The following is a 25,122-nucleotide window of genomic DNA, read 5'->3' on the forward strand; positions in this document are numbered from 1 at the left end:
TCCTAGGTCCATCCCTGATCATGGGAGCAGATTGACTATTGCAAAGAATATAGTGGAATTATTGAATGAACACTTTATAATTGTAGATCATACTGCTGTAAATGATGCTGTATTATATATAGAGGATAAGCAAATATTGGGAGAATTGGAAGTGAAAGATTCAGCACAACAGTTAGCTATACCCTTGACCTGGTTATTTAATGAGAGTTGCAGTAAATAAAGTTCCTAAGAAATGGAAAGAGGGCAAAATAGTACCAGTCCACAAGCATGACTCTAGGACAGAAGTTTCCAATTATAGACCAGTCTGTATTAGTTTGTAGTCAAGGAGTTGGAGAGATTGGTTAGGAATAGAATACAAGATTGGATTGATGGACAAATCCATGATGACCATCATTCTTAATGATGGTCAGCATGGATTTGTAAAGGGTAGGTTTACTTTTTAGCAATTTACTTGCATTTTATGATAATGTAACTAGTATGTTAGATAAGGGTAAGAATGTCATATACAGTGATATTCTTGTACTTTGCATTAGCCTTTGATAGATTACCACATGATAAGTTGGTGTACAAGCTTCAGAGGATGAAAATAGATAGTATATTGGTTAGATGGATTAGCATAAAGCAAAGAGCTAACATTAACATCTCCAATTTTGATATCATGTTTAATACCACTTTCCTTCATAATGTGATCCATATAGATAATGAATAACAGAGGGGATAATGTACATCCTTGTCTCACACCAGATTTAACATTCTTTCTCTGAACAATACCAGCATGTTGTTTATGATGGAGCAGTGTCTCAAAAAAGGAAAGTAACCAGTAACCCCCACGGAGATACTGTTTACCAAAGTGGGTTGACTAGAGATCTTCAGTTGTTTGTTGATGAGGCAAAGAAGTTAAGCAGAATTATTATTATTATTATTATTACTTGATACCTCCAGGGAGTCCAAGGATTCATTGTGGGAAGGCACTCTGCTCTACTTTGCTAAATGCATCTCACCCTCTCCACTACTATTTAATTCTCTTACTACAACACAACTACTATCAATGCCATCTACCACCCATCATTACAACAACAACAGTATTTTTTGTCTTTAAATTGTGTGTATTCTGAAGGCCAATTTGTCTATATGAAAGAACTGAGTTTCCAGGAAAAAAAACCCTGCTACCTCTGTATTAAATCACCTTCATTTGAAAAAGCCCATATAAGAAATCCCCTTCTCATGATGAGAATCAAATTATTATTATTGTTATTGTTATTATTGTTCCGGGCAACTCCAAGGAGTCGTCAGACTCATCGAGGGAGGCCCTAACATCATGTCAATAACAACTATTCGACATTGACACAGTATCTATCATACCTTGCCTTGAACTCATTCATGGTCGTAGCACCTACAACAGACTCTGGAAGCTTATTCCACTCATTCACCACTCTCCAAGTAAAAAACCTAGCTCTAACACCCTTGTCAACCACGTTCTTGCCCAGCTTCTATGCATAGCCCCTAGTCCTCCCACCACCAGTCATATTTTCAAAAATATCTTCTGGATCAATCTTATAGAAACCCTTCAGTAATTTGAATGTCTCAATCATATCACCCCTCCTTTGCCTATCGTCCAATCTCTGCAACCCACAAATCTTCAACCTATTCTCATAAGGTTCATTTCTCAGACCTGCTATCATCTTGGTCACTCGTCTCTGGATCCTCTCCACTTCCTCCCCATCATGAAGAAACCCTGGTGCCCATAACTGGGCACAGTCGTCCAGATGGAGTCTTATCAAGGCTCGATACAGAGGAACAACAACTTGTTTGTCTCTGCATGTTAAAGTATTTTTTAGAAGCCAAGTGATTTAATGAGCTGATTTATTCACTTTTGCAATCTGCCCCCTAAACTTCAATTCCCTATCCACCAACACACCCAAATCCCTGGCCTCATCAATCTCCTGGAGTACAGTTCCACCAATGCGATATACTGCTGCTATTCTTTTCACCCCAAAGTGCATAACCTTACACTTTGCCACATTAAATTGACATCCATTTTTCCTAGCCCAGTCCTCCAAACTATCCAAATCATCCTGTAAAGTTTTGACATCCTGTGCACTCACAATTGCTCTACCCAACTTTGCATCATCAGCAAACAAGTGAACACTTCCTCTCAAATCCTTTCCTATATCATTGATGAACAAATTGAAAAGTAGTGGTCCAAGAACAGAGCCCTGCGGCACACTAGTCACAAGTCGTCTTTTAGACTCCACTCCTGAATAAACCACTCTCTGGTATCTCTCTATCAACCACCCTCCTATCCTATCTCTATCACCAACCCTATATCCATCCCATCTGCTCCAGTTTACTGATTAGAGTTCCATGTGGTATCCTGTCAAAGGCCTTTGCAGGGTCCAGTAGTATCACTGTAAACCCATTACCCCTATCCAGTTCAGCCGTCACTGTGTTATAAAACGTGAGCAAGTTACTGAGGCATGATCTACCCTTCACAAAACCATTTTGTCCCCCATACAATATCCCATTTTCATCTATCCAATCCTGTAATCTTTTCTTGACTAATTTCTGTAAGATCTTGACAATGATTCCTGATATGCTAATTGGTCGGTAATTTACAACACCAGTCTTGGAACCACCTTTATGCAGTGGAACTATTTTCCCCTCTTTCCTCCCCTTCAGGACTAACCCAGACCCGAGACTCAAATTAAACAAAATGGTCAAGGGTACTGACAATTCTTTAGCTACTTCTCGTATGACACGAGCTGGTATACCATCCAATCCCATGGATGTATTGACATTGAGGTTATGCAATAGACTATTCACCTCCACTTCATTCACCACAATTCCCGTATAATCTACTGGTTTATTCGTTTCTGCAATGTCACCTCCTGGTTGATATATACTTGCAAAGTGTTCACTCAGTAACTCAACTATATCAACTGATTCAGTTACCTCCCTACCATCGGCATTCTTTAAAATCATTCTGCCATGTACATTTTTCCTTTTACTTGCTGTATATCTAAAAAACTGTTTAGGATTCTCTTTAGCCTGCATGGCCAATGTTCTTTCGTAATCCTTTTTTGCTTTTCTTACCACACTCGTTACCCTTCTGGCCTGCGCTTTATACCGTTCATGTGCCTGCCGGTCACCTTTCTCCTTAAATTCCCTCCATAGTCGTTTCTTTTTTTTGCAGCTCAAGCTTAATGGTGTTATTCATCCATTTAACCCCTACTTGATTTATTATTCGGACTCTAGGTATACAGTCAGCCATTGCTTCATGCAAACACTCTTAACTGCCTCCCATGCACTATCAACTTCTAGTCCTTGCAGTTATACATGCAATGGCACTGAACTAATCAAACTCCTAAGCTTGTCATACTTTCCAGCCCGATAATTCCACATGTATCCTGTCTTAATTGAAAATTCCACACCTTTAGCCACCTCCCAATTCAAGACCCTATGATCACTCTCACCAACTGGTTACAATGCGGTCATATTTGTTACAGCCAAATCCTCAGATGTAATTACTAGGTCAAGCACTCTCTGACCCCTAGTAGTTTCCATTACATGCTGTCGCAGATAGTTATCCCTTATTAACCGCATAAAATCCAATTCCTTCCTCCCGCGTGTCCTCTCCTCACTCCAATCAATGCGACCATAGTTGAAATCTCCCATAATAATTACCCTCCTTCCACTCATTTCTTCTATTTGTTTGTGCATACTGTCACCACCATCTTTTCCATCACCTGGTCTATAGCAGCACCCAATTGTATATTTAGTTCTGCTAGTCACAATCTCACACCAAATGGACTCAGATATGCTCTCTCTATTCTGCAATTCAACTTCTATTCTCCTTGGCTGCAGCTCATCAGCTATCATCAACAATACTAACCCCCCCATTTTATTTTCCCTGTCATTCCTGAACACACTATATCCATCACATTCAATCCCACTAGCTATATCGTCTACAGTCAGCCATGATTCACTAATACCAATAACCTGTGGTCTGGAAGTGCCAACCATGGCCAAAAACTCTTCCTTCTTGTTCCTAATACTCCTAGCATTAGTGTACATGAATTTAAGACCCCCATTAGCCCCAACCCTACCTTGATGCCTTATATTAACTATCCCACTCTGATTTGTTGTTCTTATTCGCTCTGGCATATTATATTCATTCATACATTCAACTGCCTCCCTAAGGACTGTATATCTATCCCTCACCCTTAATAAATCTAGTTTCCCTGAATTTGCACATCCACTACATTCAGGAACATTTTCTCAAGTCTCCTTACACCGTAACCATTCAAATGCAAGCCATCCATCTTATATAGATCCTTTCGCCCATCGAACTCATTCTTTCTTGCTGTATTTATTGTTGCTTGTTGTTCTTATTCGCTCTGGCATATTATATTCATTCATACATTCAACTGCCTCCCTAAGGACTGTATATCTACCCCTCACCCTTAATAAATCTAGTTTCCCTGAATTTGCACATCCACTACATTCAGGAACATTTTCTCAAGTCTCCTTACACCGTAACCATTCAAATGCAAGCCATCCATCTTATATAGATCCTTTCGCCCATCGAACTCATTCCACACATCCACAAATTCCACACCACTCGTCATACGTAACCCATGCATAAAGTCATTCGCAATTATGGCCCTCCTTTTAAACATTTCACTGTCATACCTTGGCAAAAGACTAATCATTCTAACTCTCTCACTGTTTTCTTTTGCTACCTCAAACAATTCATTCAGGTCTTCTATCATTTCCATTTTATCTCCTTTCAAATCATTTGTACCTGCCACAACAATCATTTCTTTCACCCTTTCCTTTTGCTCTCTAATAGACTCAGTTACATCCTTTATGGTTGCACCAGGTTGGTACGATTTTGTCAAATCCTCTACTAACACACCTCGTACTAACGAATCTCCATACAGCACTCTATCCTTCATTTTGTTCATGTTCACACTCATATGCCTATTTTTCCTGTCATACTTTTTATTATTGGCTGGTTCATTCAGTCGACTTTTGCTCATATGCTCTAGCTGCTGTTTTGCCCTTTGTATCGCACCATTCAACAACGCAATCTCACTCATTGCATCTATCTCATCTTTTTTATTCTCTGTAAAACCATTAATACTATTATTCACACTTTCTACATTCACACTCTCACAATTCTCTGGTACAACCTCGCCATTTCTTGTCTTATCCCTATTTTCTTCATTCTGAAGTTTGAGAAAAATATCACACTCACGATCCGAAATACACTTCAATTCCTCATTCTCCCTACATTTTCTATACGCATTCACTCCTTTATTATCATCTAACCACACTCTGACCACACTCCGCAAAGCGTACATTTCGCAGATAGTACACTGAATCATCTCCTTTACATTACCGTTCTTGAAAGAAGATGGCAAACCATCATTACTGGCCGCCATTTTCCTTCGTACTGGAGCCATACTTACTAGTAACGTATTTTATCAAATTATAAATTATAAACACCAAAAACACACCAACAGATGCACTGAGATATGCAAGGCAAACAAAACTACGCAATATTAAAGTAAATTTATCAACGATAACTGAAAATAACGCTTATCTTATCAGGAGCTTTCACGAACACTACACACTACGAATCCCTCTAGTGGCGACTTCCCAGCATAGATTATCTTATAAAACACTTTAGTACACTAACTACACTAATAAAACTACAATAATATACTAAAATTACAGAATTAAATCTAACAAAATATTTAATAAATCAACAAAAATCACAAATCTTTCAGGAGCTCTCTGACAGTATTTTAAGTAGCACTGTTAATGTTAATTCCCTACAGAAAGATTTGAATACACTTTTGACTTGTACAAAGTAGTAGGGGTTGTAATTTTAATATTAATAAGTGCAAGGTGTTGCATTTTGGAGTACAGATATATAAAGTTCTATACTATATTGACATAGCTGTACTTCAGGAAGTGGATGAGATACGAGATTTGGGAGTGATGGTTTACAGTAGACTGAAGTTTAGAAAGCATATTGCTAGCATTACAAAGACTGCATATCATAGTGCTGCTATGATAAGTACTCTAACATGTAGGGATAAGGAAGTTGTTGTGCCACTGTATAAAGCACTGGACAGACTGCACTAGGACTGTTGTGCTCAGATTTGGTTACCCAGTTTTAATTGGGATGTGGCAACATTGGAGAGAGGACTAGAGAAGAGTGAGTCACAGCATAACAGGACTGTGGAATGCTGGCTATGGATGATGTCATAGATGATGTGAGCTATGAGCTAGCTGTGGATCTTGAATGGCAGAATCTGTACTGGTTGTTGCCATCATCACTTCTATCCTCTCCATTGTTTTGGAGAGGATAGAAGTGATGATGCAGTTGGTTGGTAGTTTGACAGTAGAATTCTATCACCATTTTTGGAATAGGATGGATATGAGATTGCTTTCATGCATTGGGATAAGTACCAGATATGTATAATAGATTATAGGGATGATGCAGGATGGGTGTTAGTTCTGTTACACTATTCAAGAACAACTGGAGAGTTGCCATTGGGACTAGAAGAGTTTTTTTTGTATCCAAGTTATTTATTATCAGTAGTTTTCTGATGTTTTCTTGTTGAAACACTATAGGACTCATATGGTGCTTGAATTCTGGTATGGTATGAAGTGATTTACAAAGGAAATCACCTCATACCATACCAGAATTCAATGTGATATCTGTGCAGGATTTCGTGGAAAAAGGTGATGCCAGGAGGTCAGCTTTATCTTTAGGTGGAATAACAGTGTTGCTATTTTTTGCTGATGATGCAAAACTGGGAATATCTATAGAGCTCCTCTAGGGTGACTGGCAGTATGGGAAAGGTAAATGGCTGCCAGAATCGTGGCCATGTTAATGGCCACGAGTAAATTAATGCATTATGGGGAGAAGAGATCACAATCTGCTGTGTACTGTATTGTGGAACTGAACTACAGGAAATTGATAAGGCTAGTGACTTGGAGGGGAGGTATTTATTATAGTGTAGAATAACAATAATAAGGAGGACTGAAGAGCGACAATTCAAGAATGTGAAGGATTTGAATTTAAATTTGAATTTGGATTTGAATGCTAGAATTTGAAATAAGTGTGATGTTAATGAGAGTGTGGGACTGGATGGGATATCACCATATATATATTAAGGAAATGTGCAGGTGAACTGGGAGTGCTCTTGTCTTGGTTGTTCAAAGAGTGTGGAAACAAGATCAGTTCTAGAAGAATGGAAAGAGGAAAAAGTAGTGCCACTGCATAAAGGAGAATCCAAGATAATGGTATCCAATTATAGACCAATGTGTATAAGTAGTGAACAGTAATGAATAATGTATATCAGTATAGTAATGAATATTAGGAAGACTGGTTAGAGATACAGCACAAACCTGGATTGATGCAAATGGAAATCTTTTGAGATAACAGCATAAGTTTGTTAAGGAGAGATCTTCCTTCAGTAACTTAGTTACATTTTATAATATGGTGACTAGTGTCCTGGACAGAGGAGATTCTTATACAATGAGTTGTCTGTATTTGGCTAAAACATTTCACAGAATACCACATGACAAATACTAAGATTGAGTGGGATAGGGATAATTAGCTGCTTAGTTATAGATATGCTTGTCAGATTGAAACCAGTTAGTTGTATATAGAGGTGAAGTATCCTGAAAGAGAAATTCGACAAGTGGAGTACCACAGGATTCTGTTCTGGAACTACTTTTGTTTAATTTATATATCTATATGGTTCAAGATTTGAGAGGAGGTAATTAATTTTTTAAAGATGATGCCAAAATATGTAGAGAAATGTTAGCAAGTGCTGATGTAATGTTGTTTCAAGAGGATTTGAATAGGTTAGTACCCTGAGTTGAAGTACGACAATGTCATTGTTTCAACATCACCAAGTGTAAAGTGTTGAACTTTGGCCAGATAAGATAGAATGAGGTTCATTATATTGAAGGAACTCTGCTCCAGGAAGTGGAGGAGGGGAGAGATCTGAGAATCTTTGTGGATAGGAAGCTGATATTCTGGGGACACTTCACAAAAGTTGTAAAGGTTACTCGGAAAATTTTCTAGGTAATTATTATTATCATTATTACCCAAGATCTCATGGAGTCAAAGACTCATCTGGGAGTTCCTTTTATCACACACAGCTCATCATACCGTGCTTTGAACACATTCAAACTCCCTGCGGACACCACACTCTCAGACAAGGCATTCCAATCATTTACAACTCTGCATGAAAAAAACCTGCCTCTCACTCCCCTACTCACACCTTCTTTATACAGTTTCCAGGGATGACCTCTGGTTCTCCCACTATTTTCTGTAGAACTTCTCCAGCATTGATCCTATAACAACCCCTTACCAACTAGGTCTCTATCATATCTCCCCTCTTCCTCCTGGTCACCAGACTCTGCAAATTGCATCTCCTCAATCTTTCCTCATACTCGACATTCCAGAGGTCAGAAACTACCTTAGTCAGTCGCCTTTGGACCCATTCCAACATCTCTTCATCCTTCTGAAAACCAGGTGACCAAATCTGGACACAATAGTCCATATGTGGCCTAATCAAAGCCTTCTACAACGGAACAAGAATCTTCCTACTTCTACACGTCAGTGTCCTCTCATCATTCCCAGAAGCCTTTGTGTTGTCTTCACAATTTTAGATGTGTCCCCTAAATTTCAGATCCTTATCCACTATCACCCCCATTTCTGTGCCCAATCACTCAATTTATTCAAGTCTCCCTGCAAGGTCACAACATCCTCACTACTCTTCATGGTTCGTCCCAACTTTGCATCATGTGCAAACATCTGAATATCTCCATCCAAATCTTCACCTATATCATTAACATATAAGTTGAACAGTAATGGCCCCAAAACAGACCCCTGAGGCACTCCACTGGTGACTTTCCTTTTCTTGAATATCGCTACCCCATACACAACTTGTTGATACCTATCAGACAGCCAGTCTCCAATCTAATATCCAACCCCATCTGCTACAGTTTGACTATCAAGTTATCATGAGGTACTTAATCAAAAGCTTTTGCAAAATCCAAGTATATCACTGTGTATCCTTCTCCTCTGTCCAAGGAAGCAGTCACTTTATTGTAATAAGTAAGTAGATTACTAAAACATGACCTCCCTTTAGCAAATACATGCTGTCCATCAAAGATAATATCATTGTTGTCAACCCAACTCTGGATCCTAGTTCTCACAAGCTTCTCCAACAACTTAACCACAACACCTGACACACAGATAGGCCTATAGTTTGATGCTTGAGTTCGATCACCTCCTTTATGAAGTGGCACAATCTTGCCCTCCTTCCACTCCTTAGGGACTCGACCGAGTGCAAGACTCGTATTAAAAAAATATGTCAAGACAGGTGTCAACTCCCTGGCACATTCTTTCAGAATATGTGGTGATATATTATCATGTCCCACAGCCTTATTAACATCTAGTTTACTCAATTCCCCATACACCTCTTGCTCACTTACAGTCAGTCTCTCCTCCTCATCATGTACTGCTCTCAATCTCTCCATGAAGTCACATGCACAAGATTGAAAGACCTGTATAAACTGCTCATTAAGTATCTCCGCCACACATTCCATAACAGCTATCTTTATACCATTTTCTCCAATCAGTGTCATCCTTCCATAATCATTCTTTCTTTTGCTGGCTACATATCGAAAGAACTCCTTAAGATTCTTTTTGGCTTCATTAGCTAACTGCTGTTCATACCTCTCTTTAGCTACCCTGACCAACCAAGTCACCCTCCTTGCCTGGTCTTTGTATACCTCATGAAATTGGTTATTTCCACTTTGCTTATGCTGCCTCCACAATGCCCTCTTTCTCTGTGTCGCATGCTTAATCTCTTTATTCATCCATCTCACACCTAGTTTATTTAACCTTCTCACCCTTGGAATATATTTAGACATTGCATCTACCAGATAGTTTTTGATGATCCCCCCTCCCAAGCTGCATTGATCTCTTTTCCAGCTAACTCCTCATTCCATGCTATATCTGCAAGCTGTCTCCTGAGCTCTTCATAATCACCCCCCCCCCCCCCCTTGTAGTTCCACATATACCCTTTTCTCACAGATTTCCTCACACTGCTGGCAACCACCCAGGTAATCACTTCATGGTCACTCTCATCAATTGGTGGATGATTTGACACCTCATTTATAATTACATCCTCTGATGAGATGACTAAATCCAAGACCCTCAATCCTTGCGTGCCCTCTGTTACATACTATCTGAGGTAGTTTCCATCAAAAACTCAAGAAACTCATTTTCTTTACTTCCAGTTGCTATCTCATCATTCCAGTCTATATTGCCATAATTAAAATAACCCATAATGATCACCCTTTTCTTATTTGCTTGGCTAATTTGATTATAAATTCCATTATCACCACCACCCACATTTCCTGTTCTATAACAACATCCAACCAAGTATTTGATTCCATTCACCTCTATCTCACACCATACTGCCTCAAAATCAATGGCACTATCATTGGGAAGGGAAACACATCATTCCCTTCCATCTCTATTCAGGATGTCGTTCTCTTCCAACCATGTCTCACTTATTCCAACAATCTTTGGGTGAACAGACGCAATTAACACACCCATTTCATCTGCTTTGTTTCTTATACTTCTAGCATTTGTATACAAACACAACAGCTCATTTCTGAATCTACAGATAGTTCCACTAATACCACCCACTCGATGTTATCTCTCAATGCTCGACTGGGGCCATTTCCCTTTCTGCTTATTCATTTTAAAACCCTTTTCAATTCCAACTGTTTACTCTTGATCCCAGGTCATCCCATTCCTTTTTACACGTGCTCTCACCTCCTCTCGGAGCATCCACCTTTCTCATGCTGTGTACCTCTGTCCACCCTGAGCCTCCCCGTTTTCCTGTTCCTCTTGCACACCCATTCTCTCATTTTCTATACTCATACCACTCACTTCTTCATTCATAACCACCTCTTCGATCTCTCCTATCTTACTCTCCTGCTCTTCCACATTACTTCCCACTTGATCTGATTTATTCTCTCTCACTCTACTCACTTTTCTACCTTCCAGCAGCAGTCTCTCCATGTGACTCACACCATAACCACTCAAATGCAGCCCATCGCTCCCATACAGCTCACTTCATCTCTCAAACTCATTCCCCACATTAACAAACTGCACTCCCATCTCCTCACACATTTCAGCCAGCATATCATTCATAATCCTTGCTCTCTGCCTCATCTCACCACAGTCATACCTAGGTAAACATGCTGACCACCCTTCAATTTTCACAACTTTTGTGGTCACTGACCAGTAGGAATAAGGAGGTGATAGTTCCACTATACAAAGTAATAAAGAAACATTAGAGTACAGAGTTGGAGCTCTGAAATGTTAGGTATGAGGAAGTGAAATGGAGAATATTTGCATGGCAAGTGCAAAAAAAACAAAAAAACATATGGAGCAATTTTTTTATTATTATTTTTAAGGGAAAAAGAAAACAAAATCGCTGGTAGTCTGTAGCCCACAGTGGGCAAGCCAAATGCTCAAATAATATTCCTTAATCCAGATACTTCATTGCAAAATCCAACAAAGGGATAAAGGTCCACAGGTCCAATCAATCCATCCTACCATAATATTTAACAGTTAAACTTTGTATTTCTTCTGTGTTTGGTTTCCACTGATGAGACCTCAAATCTGTCTGGATAGTGGTTCTTCCCATAAAGCATAGCATCATACACATCCAAAAGAGGATATGCTTTTGCATTATGGGATACTAAGGCAATTGATATGAAATCATTAGCCTCTATATACAAATAACCCAGTTGTGAAGATGCTTACACTTGGAAAAGTATTAAACCAAGAATCTAATTGCTTAGCATCTTTAATTTATAGAATTAGTGTACTTATGCAAACAAGTCTGCTACCTATTCTAAACAGTACATGCCATTCTAATCTACTAATCATTTCTCAACTTCTACTTGTGAACAGGTTTATCATGTATATGATATCAAGTGCCTCCACTAAAGACAAATAGATCATATTGTAATAAAAATTTTCTTGCTTGTTTTTGTGACTCCCTATGTAGCATGTAAGAAGTATAAAGCAATAGTATTATACATTTTTGCAGGGATAATATTAATACTGTGATGGATAGATAGTTATAATGCAATGCTGTATTCTGATATATAATATATCTTTTTAGTTAAGCCTAAAATCATAGAGGGACTGAAAGATGTTGAAGTAACAGAAGGTGAGACAGTGCAGCTTACTGTAAAAGCAGCTGGTTCCCCATCTCCAGATGTAAAATGGTAGTATATTTTATTTATTTGTTATTTTTTGTATGCATTTTTAACAAATGATTGACTGCAATGTAGCATAATTTATAATTTAACTGATCATTCAAGTTTTGGCATTTCTCTTTATCTAGTAATAGTTATTGTTGTTTCTGAAAGCAAAAGAGATTTAAAGAAACAATTTCCTTTGGATTTTCTTTTAGGTTTATGTTGAATATATAAAATAGCCTGTTGGTTGGAGTGGGAAACGGTTAATGGGTTCAAGGAGCGGTATGATAGACTGTATTTCCTAAAAACGATGAGTCTTTTGACTCCATGGAGGCCTGGATAATAATAATAATAATAATAATAATAATTATTATTATTATTATTATTATTATTATTTTCTCTGTATGATTACCTGTAAGTTTTTTTTTTTTAGTCTATCTAATAATTATCTGTATAGGAATAGAAAAAGCATTTAACGTTGCTCAGATTCCTGAGTCATAGAGATGGTTTTCAAATCTACTGTTTTAAAATATTAATTTTTTTCTCACTTTATTTCTAAAAGTAAGAAAAAATAGTTTATAGTTAAATAGGAATCAAACTAGAACTAGTATCACACTATTTCTGTTTGCTTGCTGCAGAAAATGATACTAGTTCAAATGACAAATTTCTAAAATATGTCTAAATCAAACATATAAAAAAAAAAAACTCTGCAGCAATCCACTGTTGTTGCTGTTTTGTATACTTATATGCTTCATTGTGAAATGCCAGTCTGATTTATTGAGTGGTTAGCATATCTGCTCTTCAGCCAAAAGGCTGCAGGTTCAAATCCTGCCATGGGCATGGATGTTTGTGATTATCTGTGAAAATACTGGTGGTGGTGGTGGGTGGTAGATGGCATTAGTGTAGTTGTGGTTTGTTGTAGTTGGTGGATTGAGTGGTGGAGACAGAGTTGTAGAGTAGGTTCCCTCTCTTGATGAGTCTTTGCTGTGGAGGTGTCATATAAGAATAATAATAATATTAATTGTTGTCAAGACTGTTAATTAAACTTGAATAGTTTACTTCTAATTGTTTTACTTGAAATTGTTGATATAAAATCCCTTTCTCCTTCCTTCATTAACTTTGAGATTTTTTTAAAATATACATTTAATACAGTATATATGACAGTATTATATTTTATTATATTTAGTTATATATATTTAACATCCATCTCATGTCAAAAGCAAAATAAATAAGTGAATAAAATAAAATGAAAACAAAAAATTGAAACTTTTGTAACTATGCTTTTTATGATTTATTGGGGTGAAAAGAGAACTATAAGGATTAAAATTTGGCATTCAGACATAGTGTTCAAGCTAGATGCTACACAATTTGGTTATTTGTTATTTATTTGTCAGTAGTTCAAAGTATAACTAACAAACATTCTCTTTTATATATTGTTATTATCAAAGATCATTTCTATTTGACCTTATCATAGGAGGCATGCTCTAAATGCCACAATAACTGTCATAATGCATATTAAATTCATTTGCACTACTTCTTATGCTCACGATACTTTTTGGCAGTTTTAATCACCTTACCTATTATATGAATCTCATTCTTATTCCATCCAGCCATTGAAAAATCTTTCCCATATCTATTGTATATGCTCTTCTCAATACGTATATATCTTGATTAATCTTTCCTTTTCCCGTTTCTTTTTCTCCTAGACTTTGCAATTCATGTTCACTCAATCTACATAATAATTTACATTCCACACTCCTGAAATTGTCTTATGTATGTGTCTTTGTATGTCTTAAAATTTCTATATTGCTTGTATGGTCTGATCAATGCCATTATAAAAGGGAACAATAATTTTCATTTTGTCTTTATTGTCTCATAATAGAATCAAAATTAACAGCTCTATTCCTCTCAGTATTCACTTGGTTCCTTGTCATTTTCACAGTATACTTACAAAATTTCAGTACCATCTCTTCCATCATCCTAAGATTCCTAACTTCAGTACTCTATTCCCCTTCCATATTCAAATTCCAAAATGCAGAACCTTTCATAGAACCAACATCCCCACTCATCTGATCTAAACCCTCCTGAAGGGGAGCGTTCAATCAAATAGTGAGCATTTTCATCATCAGCAAACAATTGTCTTTTTATCCAAAAAAAACTATTTTCAGTATAAATTATCTCATATATATATATTTATATATAATTATATATATAAATTATATATAATTTATATACCGTATTTGCCGGCATATAAGACGCACTTTTTTTCTTTTTTATTGAAAATAGGTCTGAAAAACAGGGTCCATCTTATACGCTGATACTCAGTTTTCTATTATTTTCATTTCTGGAAATTTTCTCTGTTCCAAGTTACGCGATTTCTTTATTGCTTCCTTGCAGTGTGTCTGAGAGCATTCCAGTTACATAGAGCAGTGTTTCTCAAACTTCAGATCCGCATTCATATGATTGGTGCAGTATTAACAAAAGATCGTGCTTCTAAATGACAAAGACAAGCCAACAGTTGAGTTGAAATGCTATTTCTCTTCAACCAAATTCCTTATATAATATCTGAAACACATTCACTGTATATTTCTTTGTTTTAACATGTTCACTCAAACAAAAACATATGTTGCACTGGCAACATATAGTTTTGCTTGAGTCATACTGCATACATAAAGGAGGTTCCAAGACTGCTGTTGAAAATTACTGGCGCCGATCAGCATATCAGGAGTTGTTGTTGTCAGGGTCTTGGAGAAAATAGTCAAGAGGAAAACACAAGATTGGATAGATGAAAATGGGAAATTGTATGGGGGACAGCATGGTTTTGTCAAGGATAGATCATGCCTCAGTAACTTGCTCACGTTCTATAATACAGTGACGGCTGAACTGGATAAGGGTAACGGCTTTACAGTGATGCTACTGGACCTTGCTAAAGCCTTTGATAGGATACCACATGGAATTCTAATCAGTAAACTGCAGCATATGAGAATGGATATAGGGTTGGTGAGATGGATAGCAGGGTGGTTGATGGAGAGATATCAGAGAGTGGTTTATTCAGGAGTATAGTCCAAAAGACGGCCTGTGACTAGTGGTGTGCTGCAGGATTTTGTTCTTGGACCACTACTGTTTAATTTGTTCATCAACGATATAGGAAAGGATCTGAGAGGAACTGTGCATCTGTTTGCAGATGATGCAAAGCTAGGTAGAGCAATAGTGAATGCTCAGGATGTCAAAATTTTGCAGGATGATTTGGATAGTTTGGATAGACTGGGCTAAGGAGAAGGTTGTCAATTTAATGATATTTTGTGAAAAATGTAAGGTTTTGCATTTTGAGGTGAAAAGATTAGCAGCAGTACTGGAATTGTACTCCAAGAGATTGATGAAGCCAAGGATTTGGGAGTGTTGGTGGATAGGGAGTTGAAGTTTAGGGGACACATCGCAAAAGTGGCAAAATCAGCTCATCAAATCACTTGGTTACTGAAAAACACTTTAACGAGCAGAGACAAACAGGTTATTGTTCCTCTGTATTGAACCTTGATAAGACCCCATCTAGACTACTGTGCCCAGATATGGGCACCAGTGTTTCTTCTTGATGGGGAGGAAGTGGAGAGGATCCAGAAACGAGTGGCCAAGATGATAGCAAGACTATGGAATGAACCTTATGAGAACAGGTTGAAGATTTGTGGAAGAGATTTCTGCAGAAATTGGTTTGATAGGAAAAGGGGTGATATGATTGAGACATTCAAATTACTGAAGGATTTCTATAAAATTAATTTAGAAGATATTTTTGAGATTAGGACTGGTAGTGGGAGGACTAGGGGGCCATCCATGGAAGCTTGGTAAGAGTGTAATTAGCAAGGGTGCTAGAGCTAGGTTTTTTACTTGGAGAGTGGTAAATGAGTGGAATAAGCTGCCAGAGTCTGTTGTGGGTGCCATGACTGTAAATGAGTTCAGGGTGAAGTATGATAGAACGTTGTGTGAACGTTGAATAGTTGTTCTTGACATGATGTCGTACCTCCTTCAATGAGTCTAAGGACTCCTTAGAGCTGCCCGTAATAATAAGAATAATAATATTTTATATTTAAGTAATTTTGAATTATACCAAACTGTATAATTTTATCAATAATAAACAATATTTTTTCATGTTTATTTATATATTTTTTAATTTTTACCATAATTTTGATATTTTATCCAAACATGTATACACTATACTTATAGTGTGTATGTATATTTCGAAAGTTGCAGCAGCACCCCCACAATTTCAAGCCATGAGCCACCACTGACAGTAACCTCCCTATCTTTACTTGTTAACATATTTTTCAACATCCAAGAAAACCTTTGAGTTATTTTACTAACTTTTGCAATGTGCTCTCTGAACTTCAGTTATTTGTCTACCATTACACCTAAGTTCCTCACCTTATCAATTTCATGCAATCTGGTACCATTAATGTGATACATAGTGTGTAACCTTTTCAACCCAAAGTGCATAACCTTACATTCAATTGACAAACATTATTCTTTGCCCACAATGCCAATTTATTTAAATCATCCTACAGGATATCATCATCACCTTTACCAATTATTGCTCTCTCTCCAGTTTTGCATAATCAGCAAACAGTTGAATATCCTTCTTCTCCCTTCTACGTTTTAGGCTTACTGCCTGTTACAGAGCTATCTTAAGCCCTTCTAAGTCATGCCCATCCCAAGGATAAGGTGACTGGCCCTATGCCTCCTGGTATATTCTATGACTGTAGCTGTGTATGTTCATGGTGCTGGTTTGCCTGCTTATGAGAGTAAAAATCCCAGATAAACTGGGAGAGAAAAACCATGTTGTCCACGTCCAAGACCTGCTAACTTGGCTATGTCTGAGAAAGATGCATAAACTCCTCACGTCAGCAATGGGAGTCGAACCCCAGGACACTCCTTTCCAAGGCATATAGTTGCGAAGTGCATAGCCACTAGGCTAACCGTGCAGACAGTTGAATACACACAATTGAATATTCTCACCTTAAACCTTTTACTATATCATTAATATACAAATTACAGAGTAGAGACCCTAGCACAGAACCCTGAGGCATTTCACTAGCTACTCTCATTTTCCTAGATTCCACTCCACCATATACTATGGTCTATGTCTGTCATCCATCCCCCCACCATACATGCTACCAACTTCCCACCCATTCCCATTTGCTCTGACTTTTCTAGTTTTCCATGTTGTATTTTGACAAATTCCTTTGTGATGTATAGGTGATGTGGTGTCATGGTGTAGCCAATTCCCTTATGTCACTAACAATGGAATGTGAAATGCATGTACACACAATTTGGTCAAGCATTATAGAGAGAAACAATAACCTTATCTTTACTTGCCAGGTTTTTTTTTTTTTTTTGTGCAGTTTTTCAATGTGCCCTCTGATTTCATTACCCTGGCTTCCATCATTCCTCCATTCCTTTGCATTTTCAGTTTCTTACAGTCAGTATGATATACACAGTGTAATCTGTTCACCCCAATGTAAATAACCTTACACTTTGCAAAATTCATCTGATAAGCATTATCTTTTGATTAAATTAATGGTCTATTTAAATCACCTTCTGGGATTCTATTTTCATCAGTGAGGTTAACTAGCCCTGTGGCTCCCAGTATATTCTATGGCTGTTTTGCAATATCAATTAAAAGCTGGATATTCTGCTTTAAATCATTCTCCATATCATCAATGTACAGATTAAGTGCAACTGCCCAAATACAGAGGCCTATGGCACTACATTGGTCACCTGCCTTCTGTTGGTTCTCTGCCATATACTAACTATTTTTGATGTTTATCCACTTATCCATGTTGCGACACATAATATTCAATTGAAAGACATTTCATCAAACAGCAATTCATTGAAGGAAATTCATAGCTTATTTTAAGATCTCTGAGATTTTTACTCCTCCTTTTGATGGTTAAACTATAGGTTCTACTCTCTAGATCAATTGCTGTGTTCTTGTTGCAGAAGTTATTCATATAGGAATGAAAGCCCATTCTATTCAGAATTCTCATCCTATATATCGAAGCCATGGTTTTTCATAAAAGTGTGCCTGGACAGCCCAAGAAAAGAAAACACCTTATCTCAAGTGGCTTGAGGCAGAAGCTCCAGCTTCGTTCACAGCCTACACCGAAGCCTGCAACAGTTGCAAATTCTTCATTAACAGAACTAAATCTATGGTAGTTAGTGTCCCCTATCAAAAGCTGTTGAGTATAATGTTTATCCATCTGTGCTTATACCTCTTTATTATCCAAATAATAGTATTGTAATATCACCTAAAGATAAAACTGCTCTTCTGGCATCGTTCTTCTCATCAAACTTTAGAATAGATGACCAAGGCAGATCACTTCCCTCTTTATCATTGCGTAGCTCCTGTGGCCTTCTGTAAGAAAGCTTTCATCAGAATTTTGAAAAAAAACCTGGATATCAAAAAAGGCTTCTGGTCTTGATGAAATCCCACCAATTGTGTTCAAGAGATGTGTTCCTGAAGTAACACTTTTTCTTTATCCTTTATCCACTATATTATACTCAGTTGGCATCCACTCCATACACAGAATTTAAAGGAAAGTGATGTACATATTTTCAAACTATCATCCTATCTTTCACTCAGTGTTGTCTAAAGTAATGGAGAAGGTCATCAATAGTCAACCTCTTCAATACCTGGAGAACTTTCAACTAATCATTGACAATTAAATATGGATTTTACTAATGAAGATCCACAGCAGATCTCTCATATAGATTATAGATAACATATACCCCTGAACACAACACACGTCTGTCTTACAGTCTAGACCAGGGTATTGCAACCAAGGTTCTGCAGAACCCTAGTGTTAGTGAGATGAGATGTTGATAGAGGTTCTGTGACAGATCATGATTGTAAAAAAAAAAAAAATAACATCACATAAATATTATATAATATATTATATAATATAAAAAGGCTTGAAGAAACATGAGCTATTGCACTTGACATTTCCAAGGCATTTGGTAGTGCTTGACACTGAGCAGTATACTATATATATATATATATATATATATATATATGTGATATTTATTTTTTTTATTTTATTTTTTTCAATCATGATCTCTTAAGGAAACCTCTAGTGACGTCTTGTGTAACCCCAGTTGAGAAAACTTGGTTTATACTGTAGACACTCTAAACAAATATGCCTCTGCAACTTCCTGATATATATATATATATATATATATGTGTGTGCGTGTGTGTGTGATATTTATTTATTTTTATTTTATTTTTTTCAATCATGATCTCTTAAGGAAACCTCTAGTGATGTCTTGTGTAACCCTAGTTGAGAAAGCTTGGTTTACACTGTAGACACTCTAAACAAATATGCTTCTGTAACTTCCTGATGTTAGTGTAATTTCACCCATATGGTACAACCAAAAATTAACTAATTTGAGTGTATTAAGTTGGAATAGATTAGGGTAATATTGGAGTGGAGACATTGGAGAAATTACTATGTAAAATAAGTGATTTATTATATAATTCATTTTTATAGTACATTCAAAAATTATTGATTATAAATTAGAAATTCTGAAAGCAAAAATTTTGTACACACACTTATGGGCATGTGCACAATTTTTTTTGACTGGCACATACACACAAAAGTATACAGCTTAGGGAACATTGCTTGTTTTCAAAGATATCATGCTTCAAGGTCATCTACAACAAGTGGCCTAAACACAAATCTCTACACCATCCTACATCGAACAATAGCAAACTAATTTTCAGTGCTTCCAAAACACAGGTTTGTCTTTTTGTTTTACAAAAAAATACTTTAGTTCTTCTACCTTTGACAATGCTCAGCTTTTACCGATCAAGATCAGACTCTCTTCTCAGATTGACTCTTTCCTAGCATAATCACATTGCTTGTATAACATCCTGAGCTTTGAGAAAATTTGGCATCCTCTTTTGCTCAAGCTGTTACTTTTCATCTGTCCAGTTACTTACTCGGTTAGAAGTTCCCAAGCTTTCCAAACTTGGGATATTGTTCTCAGTATCCCAAGATACTGAGAGGCATCTTGAGGTGTGCACTTGAAACACCTCTAAAAATATTTGATGCTGTTCAGAAGAGAGTAGTTTGTTTGACTAAGGACTCTCTCACACTCTCACAGACACTCTTCAGCCACTATCTCACTGTTGGTTGGTTTCTGGATTGTGTCCCTTTTACAGATATTTCATTGGACATTGTTCTGCAGAACTCAAATCCATTATGTGCCCCCACCATGTCTGCTAAACAAACAGCAACATGAGCCACACCTGCCCAACATACCTTTTTTTTTTTTTTCATTCAATTGATTGGTGAGTCAGTGAATTGCTGACTCACCAAACTAGCTACTCCCAGTTATCTTTCATTTCATCTACCTTAGTTCTGTGAAACAGTTTTTCCAGTCAAGTATTTTCTTGAGATTACAACCAGCTCTGTAAAGGAAATATCAACCAATTACTTTGCTCTTTGCCATTTATATACTATAGACCTTGCAGTCACTTGTGTTTTGGAGTGATTTATATATATATATATATATATATATATATAGTTCAAACTTTTTTTAGTAATAAAATTTTCAGAGCTTGTATGATTATATTATTTGTTGAACGATTTTAGTCTCCCATGGGTAGGGAGCGTGCTTCTGGTATACTAATATTCAGTATGAAAAACACAATATGAGATAACTCATGGTTGGCATCCTTAATAAGCCAGTCAACTACAAGTTATCTTGTAGTTGGCAGTCAACATGCTAAACAACAAATAATTGATAAAGCTGTAGATTGAAATTCAATTTGTTAAAATTCACAGTTCATCACAACAGTAAATCATCGATGAAGGCAGTTCATCAAAAAAAGAAAGAAAGATTGAAAGGAGGTTTTATCAGTATTATAATTAATTGATAACCTAAAATCCCTTCAGCACTGTAAATCATGGAGGGTACTGAGTGCAGAAATGGCTGTGAACAACTGAGTGCAGTTTCCTAGGTCTCAAAAGTAACATCTTAAATCTGAATAGGTTGCTAATGACATTACTCAAGGATAACAGTGGGCCCAAGGTGATGTTGAAATGCATGTACACAAATGTCAGACGTATCGGAAATAAAGGTAGGAGTTTTTTGCACTGATCAGCTTGATTTGGCCAAAAATTATCATCATCAGCAATATCTGGTTGACAGAGAATGATGTAGTTACAGGGATAAAATGTAAGGAGTATTATAGTTTAGGTCTGAGTAAGAAGGTTCATTTTAGGCTGTCTGGTGTGAGCAGAGACCAATAAGACAAAATATATTGTAATTGCTGTTGATCTGAGGAAAATGTGGACATCATGCTTTGCCAGATTAGTGCAATGAGTGCAGCATGGGCATGTGTCACAATGGAAAGGAAATGGAATTTACTTTCTTGTATAATGAAACCCTTTGGAGTATCCATAACTATAGAATCACATGTATGCCACAGTAAAATAAATTTATTATGTAAATATTTCATCTTACGTGTCATAAGACATCATCAGTACAAATAACAAACAACAATAAGGAGCAGGTGCATACTTAACTTGGAATCCCTCTTGGTATACAATTGCGTGTTCATGGATTAAAACTATTAGGGTGAAATTAAAATTAATTAAAAATAAAAAAAATATATATATATATATATATATATATATATATATATATATATATATATATATATATATATATAAGATATAAAATTTATTTAATACAGTTGAGGATAACAATTTCTCAAACTTTTGGTACACTGAGACAGTCATTTGAATTGAGATTAGGTCTATGAAGTTGGGCTTCAGCACTTTCTTTGTATAAAGATTCATGTTTATATATGGTCTATGTAGCAGCTTGGCATTTTGCCACTGAATCCTGTGGTTAATGTTTTCAGTTTCATGTTTCGCAAGGCCAGATTTGTGAGATTTGATGAGCTGGATGTTATATTGATCAGAGATATGTTTATTTATTGATCTTCCTATTTGTCTATAGTAAAGACATGTTGCACAAACATGGTACTTTGTATATGCCAGTAGCATCAGTGGTGAGAGTTTGCCTTTTGAAGAAGAGTTTATCTCTTGTATGAAATTCCATAAATCTGTATCTGCCAGTTTCATACTAGAATAAAAGAGATGAAACTGGAAAATACAGGTTATCAAGCTTTGACCTTTTGACATTGCCTCTCTCTCTTCACTATGTCTGATGGAAATTTTGGAGTTAAAAATTTTCATTGGACATAATGGAATTATTCAAATTTGTAATTACATCAAGTCACTTCATATGAAAAGATAAAATATATAAACAGAGGAAGGAACCACAATGTGCTCACCCTTAGCACCTAACCTAGCCAACTTTTTTCTTGAACACCTAGAAGAAAGAATTTTTGCTGTTGACCCCAAACCAACAATTTGGCTATGGTATGTTGATGATGTCTTTGCAGTTTGGAGTCATACAAAACCAGAACTTTACTCATTTTTACAAAAAATCAACACCCTACATCCTCATATCAAGTTCACACTAGAAAAGAATCTCCTTTCTTGATGTACAAATCCAGCATAAGCAAGATGGATCCATTTCGACTTCTGTCTACTGGAAACCAACCTTTTATTATTATTATTCTTCTTATTATTATTATTATTATTATTATTATTATTATTTTACGGCATCTCCATGGATTCTGGAGATTCATCGTGGGAGACCGAAATTAATCATTATACACACAAATCCTATCACACATATCCTTGAATGCATTCACCATCAGGGAACTCATCCAATTCTGGCAGTTCATTCTGCTCACTGACCAGTGTCCACGCATCTCATCCACACACCCCTACTAACACGTTTATGCAACTTCCACAGATGGTCCCTAGTTCTCTGACTATTAGTAATATATTGAAAAATTTCACTTGCATCAATTTTATAAAACTTCTTTAATATCTTAAAAGTTTATATCATGCTCCCCCTTTTCCTATTAGCTAAACTTTGTAACCCACAAACCTTCAACCTATCATTATAAGGAGTATTACACAGACGTGTAATACTCCTTATAATGATAGTGACCATCTTGGTCACTCATCGCTAAATAAAGATATGGCATCAGAAAATCTCTAGTATCCAGAACATGCAAGATTTGTTTTACTGAAGAATCTAAAACCAGAATTAAAGAAACAAAGAAACCAGAATCAAAGAAACAGCCTTACTAAATGGATATAATCCAATAATAACCCAAAAAATAATCAACCACTCTCCTATAAAGCAACCCAGTCAGGATGAAGCCCACAGGACTCCTATACCATATATTAAAGGCATCTCTGAACATGTTGCATAAATTATGAAAAAATATCAACTCATTGCTACCTATAAGCCCATCATCCAAATCATAACCTGCTACCTTCTCCAAAAGACAAACTCTCATCACTGATGCTACCTGGCATATGATAAGTACCATGTTCGTGCAACTTGTCTTTACTATGGACAAGCAGGAAGATCTATAAATAAATGTATCTCTAAACATCAAGACCACATCCGTCTTATCAAACCTCACAAATCTGGCCTTGTACAACATGGAATTGAAAATGCTAGCTACAGGATCCAATGGCAAAACCCTAAGCTGCTACATAGACATCTATGTAGCAGCTTAGGGTTTTGTACATACATATATATAAACACGAACATTTATACAAAGAAGGTGCTGAAGCTCTACTCATAGGCCTAATCTCGATCAGAACTACTGCCTTACTATACCAAAAGTTTGGGAAATTGTTATCCTCAATTGTATTCAATTAAATTCTATCTCTTATCATATATGCTTTATTTTTAATTAATTTTAATTTCAGCCTAATAGTTTTAATCCATGAACATACACTTGTGTATGTATGTACCTAGAGGGATTCCAATTTAAGTATGCATTCACTGTTTTCTTATTCAATTCCTTTTTGTTGTTTGCTTTTTGCACTAATGATGTATCACAGTACATAAGACGAAATGTGTACATAATAAATTTATTTTACTGTGGCATATGTGTTATTCTATGTAAATGGAATTTAGACAGTTACTAAGTTATAATTACCTGAAACAGCATGTGATGGAAAGGATGAGGCATTTGAAAGTGCTGGATCTTCCAGTAATAGCCTCAGAAGATCTCTCCATAGCTACAGTACCAATTCACCTCCAATCAGGGAAAGTGACCATGCAGTCTTGTCCTGGGATGTTGCTCAACGTGGAATTCTCAGACAAGAAAGGATTTATGTAGAACTACAGAGCTGGCAGTTATGACAGACTTGGTTGCAGACTGGAGTAGTGCCATGAGTAGTACACGGCAAGTGGTGAGGGATTATTTAAGAGAAAGAGAGATGGTATCAGGCAGCATACCTAGGTTCAGGAGGATAAACTGAGTAGGGATTAAATGGATGAATACCAGTATAAAGCAGGAGCTGCAAAGTAAGAAATCATTGTGGTGGATATATAAACAAAAGGGTGATCAGTATGCTCATGAGCAATACAAAGAGCAGGCAAAAAGGGTGATTAGTATGGTAAGGCAGAATGAATCAGATTATGAGAAAAAATTAGCTAAGCAGGCCAAGTAAATCCAAAGAGTTTTTTCGTTATGTAGCAAGTAAGAGAAAGAATGATTATGGAAGGATAACTTTACTCAATGCCAATGGGAGAAAAGCAACAGAAACAGAAGAAATAGTTGAGCAACTAGGGGATCACTTTGTAAGAGTATATCATCCAAGTGAGAACCTTGCAGTTACTGATCTAGCAGAGGCT

General features: G+C 36.6%; 1 protein-coding gene across 1 annotated transcript in view; it reads left to right on the plus strand.

The window, feature by feature from the left end:
- LOC150109564 (protein Obscurin-like) overlaps positions 1 to 25,122 on the plus strand; it is a 1,271,613-nt gene that overhangs the window by 541,983 nt on the left and 704,508 nt on the right. The window contains exon 44 of the mRNA XM_090402667.1: positions 12,249 to 12,354. Coding sequence (XP_090258793.1) covers positions 12,249 to 12,354 — 106 coding nt within the window. The remainder of the gene's footprint in view (positions 1 to 12,248; positions 12,355 to 25,122) is intronic.

This window comes from Typopeltis vanoorti, chromosome 2, assembly GCF_054136105.1.
Source record: "Typopeltis vanoorti isolate ZY-2024b chromosome 2, IOZ_Tvanoo_1.0, whole genome shotgun sequence".
NCBI lineage: Eukaryota > Metazoa > Arthropoda > Arachnida > Uropygi > Thelyphonidae > Typopeltis > Typopeltis vanoorti.